The sequence below is a fragment of the Athene noctua genome, chromosome 19 (genome assembly GCF_965140245.1).
Source record: "Athene noctua chromosome 19, bAthNoc1.hap1.1, whole genome shotgun sequence".
In the NCBI taxonomy this organism is placed as follows: domain Eukaryota; kingdom Metazoa; phylum Chordata; class Aves; order Strigiformes; family Strigidae; genus Athene; species Athene noctua.
The window spans coordinates 8,682,384-8,696,077 of record NC_134055.1 but is presented as its reverse complement, the minus strand read 5'-3'; the positions used below and the strand labels follow the sequence as shown (position 1 = coordinate 8,696,077).

General features: G+C 47.0%; 1 protein-coding gene across 5 annotated transcripts in view; it reads left to right on the top strand.

Moving 5' to 3' along the window:
- CAMKK1 (calcium/calmodulin dependent protein kinase kinase 1) overlaps window positions 1–13,694 on the top strand; it is a 114,286-nt gene that overhangs the window by 82,314 nt on the left and 18,278 nt on the right. For all 5 annotated transcript variants that reach the window (XM_074922656.1, XM_074922655.1, XM_074922654.1 and 2 more), the window contains 4 exons: window positions 5,983–6,182; window positions 6,895–6,948; window positions 8,566–8,639; window positions 13,062–13,149. In XM_074922656.1, the coding sequence (XP_074778757.1) occupies window positions 5,983–6,182; window positions 6,895–6,948; window positions 8,566–8,639; window positions 13,062–13,149 (416 nt within the window). The remainder of the gene's footprint in view (window positions 1–5,982; window positions 6,183–6,894; window positions 6,949–8,565; window positions 8,640–13,061; window positions 13,150–13,694) is intronic.

Genomic DNA, 13,694 nt, shown 5'->3' with positions numbered 1-13,694 from the left:
TACTGGCTTTCTGCAAGAGTTTCATTTTGTGGTTACTGAAGTCATTTGGCTCTGACTACTTATTGGTTCTGCAGGGACGCTGACCCCGGTTCAGAGGCACATAAGCCTGTGCTTCCTTTTACTACCATTTCCACATCACCTGCTGGCTTTTCACAGCGATGATGTTCAGCGTGCGTCAAAGCGATGTCTTAAATGGGCTTTTTTTGTGTGTTCTGGAAGTACAAACTAGCTGCTCATTCCCTGGACAGTCGGCACCCAGAGTGTTTGCAGGCTTGGAGGCATCTGGATGGCAGAGTACCACCAGGCAGCTGTGACAGCCTCCTGGCTGTCCCACTGTCTAGGGCTAAAAATGAGAAACCATGTTTCTGGTGCTGATGAAGTTATGGGAGAAGTGGGTGTAGACAGCCTGAAACTGTTGAAAGGATGTGAGTAATGCAGGTGTGCCGCTGGAGAGGCTTTCAGAGAGTCCATCCTGGGACAAGTTCTGCCATAAGGACCAGCTGCAAGGTCACTGGCAGCTTTTCATGAAGCAGCAGGTGCTTCTTTGTTCTGCCCCTGTTGGGGAGGTGAGAAAACAGAAGTGGGCAACCCCAGCAGGGCACATCTCACACCCCCTTTGCTCTGAGAAAGTGGGTTACTCCTATTTGTACATGAACACCCAAGCTGCTAATGCATGCAGCTATCCATGCTGCTAATACCAACTGAATTAAAATACATCTTAAAGAAGAAACAATGCCCTGAAGAGCAGATTTCCAAGGAGACCTTTTATTTTGAGTAGTTGTTTCATATGAGCCCAAAATTGAACAGCAAAATACTGGTTTATCCCAGCTGCTGTAGGCAGCATTGCAGCATACCTGCTGGAGGCTGTGTCTGAAATCAAGAAGGACAGAGGAAGATGGTCCTTTCCCAGTTGTTGCTCACACCCTGAAGGGTTCCAGATCCTCTTCTGAGGCTCTGTCTATCTACCACATAACATCAGCCTTCACCAGGCTTTTCTTAGGTGCCTGCGCTCCATGCCCCAAGTCAGGAGACAGTCTAGGCTTTTAGACATGATTTCCCTTGTTTCTGAGCACCCTTGGGCTCTAGGGTTTGACTAAGTCCAACTTCAGATGTGCCTAAATCAGGCTTTCTAACACAAGTTGTGATGAAAATGTAGTATGTGGGCCTTCACCTGTCCTGCCTGCTTCGTTCATGGGGTGACTGTGAGGTTTAGTAAGCAAGCAAGCATTTCTAACTGGCTTTGGGATCTTTGCATAGGTGATGCTCTAGAAATGCATGGGATTGTAATTCAGATGCAAATAGGCCTGAAATACTGTTACCTTTCCACTGAAGTGAAAGATAGATCTAATAAAACCAAATACAATGGAGCGCTGCAGAATCAGACTTTTTTCCTAAGGGTTCTGTAATATCTTACATTGTTTCATTTTCATTATGAAGAGGTATTGATCTGTTCTTTGAATCGGGTCTGTCAGCAGAGAAAGTGCACAACATCTTGGAGCTCATGGGAGGTTGTTCTAGCAAGCTGCTGACCTCTGCTTTTAGAGCAAAATCCTTTCCAAGCAAAAGCAACGAGTGGAACCGTTTTGTTGGTTTGTCAAGTGCTCTTCTTTGGCCAGGTCAGCAGCGATTTTAACCTTGGGAGGGATGCAGATGGGTGCATTTACATGGGAATGAGTGGTTTTCGGCTGTTGATGTCCCCCTTGTGTGTGGCCGGTGGGGCCTGGGATGGGAGCACCGATGGGAAGGTCCTTCCCAAGGCTGTGTGCAACCAGCAGCCACATCCAGGGACGCCGTGGGTCTGAGGGCAGTCTTGACAGGGCTGGTGTCTGCCTACTTTGTGACTGTTTCTGTAATGTCACAAGCAAAAAACCCAATGCCTTGCTGTGGCCAGTCTCTTTGAGCAGAACAGAGTCGCTGCAAGTTTCCTTGAAGGCCTGGATTCAACTTAGGAGTCCCAGTTCCCCATGAAGGGATGTAAGGGGACCTCATGGGTTGGTTTAAAAGAAGAGTAATCCCCAGGCCATCATTGAGCAAGTCTAGGTACAGCAATACAGGTAGTTTATTTTGGTTATGTTTTGTTAAAGCTTGGGGGTTTTATTCGGATATTGAAAGTGCTTTTCCTTCTCTTCTGTGACTGATACAGCCCTGCTCTTGTTTGCTAGCGGCCATGTCACAAAGTGTCCTTAATCCCCAGGAGAGGATGAATGTTTTGTTTGTGGGACCTCTGGTCCTGGCTTCCAGTGACATTGAATAGCATTCCTAACAAAGGTGCCTTTCCTACTTGCTGCTTTTATATCTGCAGAGGAAAGAAACTTGCTCTCGGATGCTTCAGGCTGGTGCAATTAGAGGGTTAATTTGTGCCGGTGATTGTGTTTGACTGTGGCTGTCAGCGGCTCCCCTTGGGTGGCTCCATGGGTTGTGTGCTCCTTGTGCCGTGTCCCTTTTGTACAGTCATTAGCAGTCTGGAGGGTATCATTAGTGGTAGGCTTTTATTTGAGATGCTTAGCTCTCCCTCTGGAGTTCTGTAGGGATAACACCATCTTCTCCACTGCATGTTGTGCTGGAAATGCAGATCATGCTGGTTTAACAGGTACTTTTCCTGCAAGACAGCTCTGCCCTGGGCTCCTGCAGCGTGTGACAGTGATGCTTGTGTCACTGTGGGCACATTCCACCACTTGGCCCATCAGCCTTTGGCCAGCCCTGCTGAATTAATTGTTCCCTGCCCTTCTCCCTCCAATGCATAATCTGCAAGAGATCTGGGCTTGCAGCAGAAGTTGGTGTATTGGAAAGTTTTTCTGAGACTGTTGATGTCCTTCAGATGAGCCGTTCTGCTTCCTTTCTGCACCTCTCAAACAAGCCAGGTAATGATTTTTGGGAATCTTTTACTCTTCTTTCTGCAGCCCTGCATTGTACCGAACTGTACCGGTGGCAAGGCACAGCACAGGAGAGGGTAAGACTCTGCATTTTGAAGCTTGTTTTGGATAGCTGTGCAGGAGAGGATGCCCACAGCAGCTGTCAGACTGGGGCTTTAAGAATTGTGTTTGTTCAGAGCAGAACAGGGATTTCAGGTTGCCTTCACCAGGTCAGCAGCTCCACACCAAACCATTTCTTGGCAGACATGAGCTCTTGCTCTTATAATTTTTATAGCTGTGATGGAACCTTGTTCTGTCCTTCTTCCTTCGTGGCTATAGCCTCTGCACAAGGCAGCTGGATAGGAGAGGGGATTTGCAGATAGCAGAAGTCTTTCAAGCCAGCTGGCACAAGATTTTCATTACTGTCACCCAGACAGCATGGCAGCACAGCACGTGGGTTGGACACAGCTCACTGCACCGCTGCTCCTGACCTGCCCAGCCACTTCCCTCTGTGCCCGTCTCCCTCCCATCCCAGTTTGTTATTTAAACTGTGTGCCAGGTTTGCTGAAGTGCCTGGCTGACACTGCATTGCAAAGCCCTGGGACTTGTCAGGCTCGCTTCTGAGAGTGCAGCCTGTGCTCCTCTGCCCCTCAGGCACTTGTGCTAATTTTTTCCTCTGAGCAGTTGAGATCAGAGACTATCACTGTCCCTAAAGCTCACATCAGGCATGTGGATGTTCTAGTCTGGGAGACGCAAATGTTCACGTGCTGTTTGGCTTTGATTTTTGCAAAGGATGTGTTTCTTATTTCTTTGTGCAACGTTTGTATTGCTCCTGTGCCTAACAACCAGCAGTGCCCAGACCTGCTGGATACCCGGCTGAGATGGGCACTGAACAAACACAGAGCATCTGGTGAACGACCCGTGTTTTTTATCTACTTTTATTAGATGGTACAAAGGCAGGGAATGTGTTTTACAGGATAAATAGTTATTTGATATGGGAATTGGTTTGTGGTTTTGTTTTGGTTTTTTTTACTTTCCTATATGGAAGAAATAATAAAAAGCCTAGAGTACCTGCTAGCCTAGTGTAACTCCTTCGGTTTTCACAGACTTGGCTCCAGGGATGTACTTGGATGGCCCTCGTATGTTTGTGGCCTGAATTTTTTTTGAGAGACATTGGGAATTTTAGCCCTGCAGTATGAGGCAGGATACCAGACACCTGCGTAAAAGGCAGTTAATCACCTCCTGAAGGGAAACTTCACTCCTCCTCTCACTTTTTTGCCCTCCCTATATTACCACAATGAAATGTCAGCTCGCCACCAGCTTTGCTGTGGAGCAGATGTCTCCTCATAATTACTGTTGTTGCAGGGTTTTCAGTGTTTATCCTGACTGTCTAGCTGGGCTGTTACAGCGTTAACTGGCTCACATCACAGCATGACCACGTACTCGCTGTGCGTCTGGAAGAGGATGTAAGCGCCAGTGCTCTCCAGCAAGCTTTTGTCTGCTGGGTCTCCAGATCAGCTCTTTAATGTGCCAGGGACAGCACCCCTGACAGTGCTTTAAACTAAGGAGAGGTCCTTGCAGAAAAAGTCTCTGCAAGCATGACCTCCACTCCCAGACACGGCTGCTGGAAAGCTGGCTTGAAAAGAGCAGAACAATTACATGAAGTTTATTCTTTCTTGGGATGCTCCATAGCACAGGCTGCTTTTGTGGCAGTGTGTTGACCAGGTGTGTAAAGCAGGAAGGGATTAGACCAGCATTTCCCCTCACAAAATGGTGTATTTCCTAGGAGATAGGAAAAGTGCTCATGGGCAGGTATAAAACCAAACATGCTGTGTTTGCAAGAAGGAAGTGTGAAAATGGTGGTTGGGGCTGGGGGAGGAGGGAGGCTGGGGGGGTCTTGTTCCCCTCGGAAGGACAGTAAAGACTTTTAAAATATTTCCTCTCTGTTCAGTAAAGTCTCCTGGGTTTTCTGTAGTTCTTTGGGGTAATTTTATGTTCTGAAAGTTTGGGGTTTTTTTTAATTTTTCAATTTGTTCTCCAAGTTCCTGAGAAGTCAGCCACTTCCCTACAACTCCCTGCTGCTGCTTCACTCAGTTGTCCAGAAATGGCTTTCTTACAGCTGCAGTATTGCTTCCCAGATAGTTTGTAATGAGCGAGCTTTTTTTTTGGTGGTGGTGTTTTCAGTGCATCTCAGCCTTCAAGCTCTTTACAAGGGTTTCTTTCATTTTGGATGTCCAAGCAATTCATAGTGCCCATAGTTGGCCTCGTGGAGCTGGGACAGAGCTGTGTCCTTGCAGCCTCGTGGGGCAAAGGGCCACGGGTAGGGACAGCCTTTGCTCTGAAGGGCTGCATGGCAGAGGTTGGGCCATGGCTCTGGGTGCAACAGTGATCAGAGTGGCTGGCAGTTTTTTGCAGCGGGGGAGGTTTGAGGTGGTGCAGAACAAGTTGAGGTCATTTCTCAATTTGTAGTCTCTGTTATGAAGCATGGCTAGAGAGAGAGCACCTTTTTGGGGGGGCTGACACCAACCACCTGGTGACTGCTCCATGGTCAGAGGCATCTTTTGAGTTGGAAACACCAACTGATTTCTGAGCTGTTGGCTGGCCTTGGTGCTGGGCTGCTAGTTGTCCTGTTTTGCCTAATTACCTCCTTTGGGCCTGTTTCATTCTACCTGTGGTTCTGCCCCTTTTGATTTGCTTTATTGCATTGCAGTTTCAAAATAAACAAGTTAAAAATGAACCTCTTTGTTTGGATCCATACAGCAAGCTTCCCAACCCATCATCTGGTCCAATGAGGCCAAGCAAATCTGCAAGATTTGAGTAATTTCCTTCTCTGACAGCTCTGCTTGGTCCTGCTGGTTGGGCTATTTTTGGTTTATGTCTGTTCTTTGCATAATTACTGGTGACAGATGTATTTTGGAGTGTTGTGCTCTGTACATCTCAGTGAGGCACCAAAAAGGAACGGCTATAGGAAATGGTACTTCTACTGCATTATATTGTATATCCAGTAGCAGCCTCAAGTTGGGATGCCTGAACTTGCACCTTTAGTTTCATTCTCCTGGAAAGGTTTCCTCTGGGTGGGTTGGCTGCTGTGGCAGACTATGTTCCTACTTTTTTTTTTTTTTTTTTAAAGTGCACTACCAGAAAATCATTCACCGGGACATCAAGCCTTCCAACTTGCTCTTAGGAGATGATGGACACGTCAAAATTGCTGATTTTGGAGTCAGTAATCAATTTGAAGGGAACGACGCCCAGCTTTCCAGCACAGCAGGGACACCAGCCTTCATGGCTCCAGAGGCCATTTCAGACACTGGCAAAAGTTTCAGTGGAAAGGTAGGTCTTTGCTCAGTCTTCTGGGACCCCCAGGCATGGCACAAAGGGCAGCACCACACCTGCATCCTTTGCGTGTTGCCCACCCAGGGGTTATTGTGCAAATTGGGGTTGTTCAGTAAAACCAGAGTTCTAATTCTGTGTTCAGTCCAGGCAGTCTCACGTTGGTTGCTCTGTGCAGTGGGCAGACTGACTTTGCTGCAGAACTCTGCCCAGAGAGGAGCCGTGTTAGAGTCTTTTCCTTGCCCAAAGGGAAGGGAGAAAACTCCCAATTCCCTTCCAGAATAATGAAGAGGCACAGGGAGCTGCTGGCCACCAAGGTCATGTCTTGATCCCCTGAAAGTGAGGGATGCTGTGAAGCGGATGTGGGGATAGGGTCTAGTGTGGGTTTTTGCCTGGAAGAAGACTTTTGAGATTCAGCTCCACTTTTTGATGTTCAGCCCTGAGAGGTGTCATATCCTGTAAGAAAGGGCTGCTTGCTGATCAGTGCACTCCTCAGCAAGGTCAGGGGTGGCAGCATCTGGCCCAGCACAGTCCTCATTACCCAGGCGTGCTACAGATGCCTTTAGGAGCCCAGCTTCATAGAGACTCTGCACAACAAAACAAAAAGTGTTAAATGCATACAAATAATGTTCTGTGATTTGGTAGGAAAATCCAGCTCATTCAGATCATCTGTGTTGCATCTCATTTACTGCATGTGCATGCTTTCTTTCAGGCACTTGATGTATGGGCCATGGGAATTACCCTGTACTGCTTTGTTTATGGGAAGGTAAGCTGGCTTTCCGATGCTGGAGCCCTGCATGGGAGTGTCTGCCCGCCTGGCTTTTGACTCATTCTTTTCCAAATAAAGGCAGATTTTTAGTAACAAAGACCTACCTTCTGCAAGCTCCTGTTTTCCCAAATCACCCTGCAGATGAGAAGGGGCTGACATTGTGATCTGTGGAAAGGCTGGTGTCTAGAGTTGGCCCCTGTAGTCAGAGCAGTTGTTTGTGCTACAAACCCAGAGCAGCACCAACAACAGTTTGTCAGGGGGTTATCCATATTGCCAGTATTTAGAAACAAGCCAGATAGAGCATGGAGAGGGGCATAGGCTTGATCCCAAGCCACTGCAGCACTTTATCACTCCAGATTACAGAAAGCTCTGTCTGCCAGAGCTGAACTGGGCCAGATGGAGGCCACTTTACCAGAGCCAGCTCTTCAGAGCTGCCTCTGCAAACTCCATGTCCTGTCATGGCATTCTCCTCTCCTGTGGCCAGAAGCCCCTTGTCCCACCTGTGCTCTCCCAGGACAAACAGTACAGCTGGTACCAGTCTGCGTGTGCAGGTACATTACCTGAACCTCCTGTCCAAGCATGGACCACTGCAGATCCCACCACACAGGTACAAGGCATCCAGCTCAGGGGTAAGAAGTGGCTGGGGTGATGGCAGAGGCAGAACTAGCTCCATTACTGGTGTGATATTGCTGAGCTAAGTCAGGATGGAAAATAGTCTCTGACCTGTGTCCATAATGATTTGGACCAAACCCTTAAGTGAAAGGGTATGACCTTGGTTTTACTTTCTGTTATAATCTCATGGTGATATTACTTCCCTCTGTGCAAGCACTAGAGGAAGGAAAGGGAATATAAAGCCAAGCACAAGGATATGCTTGTCTGTTCCATGTGACCCTGTACAGTAAATATTGCACATTTTGTACATATTTTATATTTCATAATTTAATCTGGCTGGGCAGTTTGAGACAGGGCCTGCTAGCAGCCCACTGCCCACTAAAACAAGCATACCTGTTCCTTCAGTTTTGATGCAGATGTTCACAGGGCCTGTGAATATGCTGCTCCTGTATCCCCCGCAGTACTCCCCACAGCTGAGTTAACTGCCTGCCAGTTCTGCCTGCCATGCCAGGTAGGAAGAGCAAGAATCTAGATCTAAATGGATCTGGTGTAAAAACTTGTTCTATAGAAAAATATGCTTTGAGTCCAGATATCTGAATTTAAAGTGGAAACCCAGGTGTTCTAATAGTAATACTTAGCTCCAAATGGTGCTTGTCACAGAGAGACCTTGAAGCAGTGATACAAGCCAACTGGTATCGGTGTCTCCATTTTGCAGGTAGAAATGGACCAGAGAAAAAGAGTAGTTCATGGTCACCTGGTAGGCTGGATGGGAGGGGGCTATCCCAGTCCAGTTATGTATTCCCTAGATCCCTCTGCTGCTGTTCTGCGTTTATTTTTTAATAAGGAACAAATCAATTTCTTGCATGTGGAGATTTTATTTATTTCCATCTCTGCATAAAATTGAGAGAGAGCAAACAGAGTATGCTTCTGTTACATGAATGACAAACGCCTAAGCAGTGCCAGGATCTCTGACAAGTGGAAAATCTTTTGTTTGCTTTACAGTGCCCTTTTATAGATGAATATATTCTGGGTCTTCATAACAGGATCAAGAACAAGCCTGTAGAGTTCCCAGAAGAGTAAGTAAACTTTACTCAGCTACTGTAAAATAAAGTTCAGTTTTCAGTGTTATTCACCGTGCAGCATAAATGCCCGTAGGTCACCACAGAGGGACAGACAAGGGCAAGCAAAGTATTTTGCATTTTCCTGGGTCCTTCACGTGGGTTTTGTGTAGATGTTGTTGTCAAAGCATTACAGCTGCCTCTGCTGCTCCTCTGTCCATGTTGTGCAGGCAGAGACTAAAGGAAATGGCTCTTCAAATCTGTGGGAGGGGTTTCAGTATGGGTCTAGGGAGTTCTGCCCCAGCTACTTGATCCTGGAGATGCTGGAAGCATGGCTTGGGTGGAGTTTTGTGTTTCTCCTACATGGTAGCCACTGGAATGATTCAGTGGATTAGTTTTCCAAAGCAATGTGGCTTATAGACCTTGGTCTTGGTGTAAGCACATGCTGCTTCCATGGACTTACCTTGCAGCTGGGGGAAGTGTCTGATGGAAGGAGGCTTGTCCTGAGATACCCAACCACAGCTTGGTGCATCCCCACTCCTCTGCCTCCTCCATCACGCTCCAGGAAAATACAGGTTTGTCTTGTGTGCTGGCAGACTGGGGCTACTTATGAAAAACCCAGAAATTAATTTACCTTCTTGATATTGAGAGGCTGCCCCCCACCCTGCCTTGGTCAGTGGGGAAAGCCCATGTTGGTGGAGACGGCTGGGCTGCGTGAGGTGGGACGGCCGGCTGCGCGGTCACAGCGCGTCCTCTGACCACAGAAGTGACTCAGCGGGACAGGGGGACAGGCCAAGGCTGCTCACGAGAGGTTGGAGCAGTGGCAAGTTCAGCGTTGAGGCACTCAGCAGTGAGTCTTTGTGATCTTGTCAGATCAGCCTGGCAGGAGATGATTACACTCGATGTGCGCTCAGCCGCCGTCACCGAGCCACCAGGCTTTTCCTTTCATGTATTGGCCACTCCTTGGCATTTCTTCCATCTTCAGGCCTCTGGTGACTTCCTGTTGGTGATTAATTTGTTTCTCTTGGTTACTATCAGATGAAGTAGTCAAAGCTGGACTCTATTTTCCTCCCCAAATCAGCACAGTAGACAGGCAAAGATTTTTCGACCTTCTTGACCCAATTACTCATTCTAATAAAAATGTAGAGATAAAATGACTTGATTTAAAACATGAAGAAATTAAAACTCTAATGAAAGGCACATCTGGCAGTAAAGAGGAAGGGAGGGATGTTGTCAAGCAGCCTGCAATATATGCATGTATCCACCATCTATTACATGAATTTTTTGTGAGATGCTCACTGAATTTTTAGACACCAACAGCAAAGGGCTGGGCCTCTGCCTCGGCAGTCCCAGGCTTCCTTCTGAGTCTGCAGAAAGCAATGGGTGCTCAGGCTGTCCTATTTTAGACATCTGCCTTAGATGGGATGACTCATGCCCCAGGCTCCAGGGGCTGTATTAATTACCTCTCCATTAACCGTGAAGCACAGCCACTGCAGATAGGGCAGACAGAGCTGTCTCTGCTCAGGCTGTGTGGAGCACACCTCCCAGGGACCTGCACCACAGGGTCAGGCCACTTGTTAGATGGTGAACCCAGACCCCAGTTGTGGGGTATGGAGCAATTCTGGCAAGCCAGCCCTGTGCCATTGGTGAGGTTTTACAGATAAACAGGTTTCAGGCATTAAGAGCATGAAGGCTGGTCGTGCCACACTGCCATGTTCCCACCAGTTGCTCTGCGGTCAGGTCAGGACTTTGTCCTGACAGCACTGCAGCAAAAATAAAAAATTGTTTATGTTTCCCTGGCAGTCTTCTCTCTGCTTGCTTGGGTCCTGGCAAAACGCCCATCCTCTCTCAGCCATCATATATTTGGGTTAGCAGTCAGCTTACAAGTGACTGTTCCCATCTGTCTCTGCAATAAGCTATTAACATTTAATGGGTTGTGCTAAGAACCTTTTCTTCATTCAGACATTTCCTTCAGTGATAATTTGGCTGTATGATTTATTCGGATTTTTCGGTGACCTGCTCTCCCAGTCTAAAAAAAAAAACCAAGCTGCACCCCTAGTTAGGTGGTTGGAGGAGCAGAGAGTTACTGGGTGTTGACGACTCTAAACTACATTTATTTGTTAGATAAAGGCAGTAACAGAGACGCACATAAAGCTGGAATGGCCTGGACTGGATCCACCCTGACCTCCCACAGAATTAGCACCTCACTACAGTTAGGAATATTTTGGGTTCAATTTATTTCACCATGGCTACAAAAGTCACATTCCTGTTTGCAGACAGTCCATGGAAACTCATTGCCTGTTTCCTGACAACCTTTAGGACGGAGATGGAGCTGACTGTACTGGCGTCATTGTCCCTTCCCTTCCCTTAGAGACGCTGGGATAAATATTTATTGCTTTGGAGTTCTCATTCATGTCAGTGAGTCCTTGGCATGACACAACATAAATGGGGTTAGCTCACACCGTGATGATCCTGGCATGACTAAAAAGCAAGCTGAAGTTGTTTCTGTCCAGGCATGTAGTAAGAGAGCCAGAAGCTCAGTGTAGTCCCTTCTGGTGAAGAGCTGAAGTCCAGGACAATGTTCTCTGACCTGCAGGCACCCTGTAAAATGATCTGTGGTGCTGGCAGCCCTCCCAGATGGGTGCTGAGCTCTGTGATGCTTGGCATTTTCCTGAGAGCCATTACAGGACTATGACTGAGAAATTCCAGATAACCCAGGCTTTCCAGATGAAAAATGTCATCGGGTACAGCATGCACCCTGGAAGAACGGAGAGGAGAAAAAACAGTGACAGGGTGACACTGTCTATCACCTGGCCGTAACCCACCTGACACTTTGTGATTCTTTTTACAGTGCTTTTCCTTATGACGTTAATCCTGTGTTGCATAGAAATCAATCCGGTGCCCAGAAATGTTAGGTGATTATATATAGTCTACTTGTATTTTAAATAAAGCCATTGCCAGTTTGGCACAGATCTGATGTTAAGTATTATAAAAACACCATCCCACCCGCATCTCGGCATGGTCCTTCATTGAGAGTCTGTTTATTCTGACCTGCTAAATGCACTGTCACTCCCCATAGCTGCTCCTCTGTGCCTGGAGCTCATCTCAAGAGCAGCACAGTTCTTCCCATTCCCACCTCAGCTGACACCTGCAGTGCAGCCGAGGAAGTGGGAAGCCTCTGAGGACTTATTCTGCCATTCCCCTTGCCTGGGCCATATTGCCCGTGTACTGCAGACCCTTGGCATAACTCTGACAGTGTTCAGGCTTTAAACTGAACCCGCTTCCTGCCCCTTCCCACCGAATGAGCAGTGTTTCCTTGTGGCTGGTTGTTAAAGATCCCATAACCAAAGTCCACATAAAGTATTCATAAATTATTAAATAGCAGCTCTGTTTTCATCAGGCTACAATATCCTTTACTGCGATATAGTCTTCATTTAGGTTTATGCTAGTTTATTCCATCCTCTGCTTGCAGGGGTTGCTGAGGAGGTGGGCACAGCACCTGGTCCTCATCAGTGTTTTCAATCCAGCCCTGCTGGGGAGTGATGTTTTATGCTGCCAAACCCCATCTCCATGCAGAAACGCAGCTCCTCAAAAGTAATTTGTGATACAGCCTTTCAGCTGCCTGATATGATTCTGTTATATGCTGATATTTTATTTCAGTAGCACTTTGATCATACAGGGCAAGTGTGTTTTAAAGACAATGCCTGCATCATTAGCAACAGAAAATCATTGAAGCCTTTAGGCTGGAGTGACAGACAGCAGGACCAAGGGCTCTGTGTAAATAGGGTGGCTTTTGAGTACAGGCACTAGCATTTAGATCTTGGAAGTGGTGTTTAAAAATTAGATGTATTTATCTTAATTTCATCTGTTCATTCCCTCCTCCTGTTACCCCAAGGTTGAGCTATACAGGTAGGAAATACCAAGCTATCGAACTGGCTGCCATCAGTGTCGATGGAAGGCATTTAATTAACACAACCTGCAAGCTGAGCTGGGAACTTGAGTGTTAGGTGGGGATGTTTCTTCCAGCATATGGTTGCTCATGATGCAGGTTCGGCAGATCAAGTCGTGCCCTTCTTGTTTCATAGAGCCCAGCTCCAGTTCTGCTCTCAGTAACACTGTGTTGTCCCAGAATCTGTCCTCTGAAATTCCCCTGTAATGTGCTGTCTTTAAAATAGTCCTTAGATCCTTTCACCTGATCCCTTGTCCTGCATTTTGAGAGCATGTAACTGTGTTAGTGGGCAGAACAGGATAACCAAACCCTGGAGCAGTGACTGATGCCTGAGAAGGAACCAACAACTAGACCTTCCTTCCTTGAGCCAGGTTTGCAGGGAAAATATCTTCTGAGCAAATCCTCTACCAAGTAACTGCAGTAAGGACTGTGCATGCCTTGAACACTTACAATTCCCATGTTAACTGTATACTGCTATTCTCTTTACTCAGAGCACAGATAAGTGAAGAACTCAAGGAACTTATCCTACGCATGCTCGATAAAAACCCAGAAAGAAGGATAACAGTCCCTGAAATTAAGGTAAATTGGACATTGGTATTAGTCTTTTGTCTCAGCTGATTTTGTTGTTCCTTCGGTACCTTCTAATGAGGCAGAGTTGTTCTTGGTGTTTGTTTTGGGAGCTTTCTCTGGCATGCCGCCTCGGAGAGTGCTCATTTTGCAGCATGTAACAGCTCTGTCACTGCCGCTTGCTTGGGGAATATTTACAAAAGCTTTCTTGTTTACTTATTTAAATTAAAATCACTCAAACTGACTGAGCCTCAGTGAATTCCCAGAAGAATCAACATTGTCATGGGGACTGCTAGCTGCAGAGCCTGTGCTGTCAGTGTTGGACCTGTGTTCTGGGGGCTGGAAGTGTGTTCCTCCTCTGGTGCTTGCATGGTCAATGGCCTCAAGGCAGCACGTTTGTTTCTGTCAGCATTAGTTATTAATAGAAACAAAGAGTAGGCTTGGTAGAGCACAATGCTACACAGGGTTTGGCTTCATTCTGGTTTTGGATGGGCTTTCTGTCCTCCTGTCACCCATCACCGAGGCCTTGGACCTGCTGGAGGATCTCAAGATTTCCA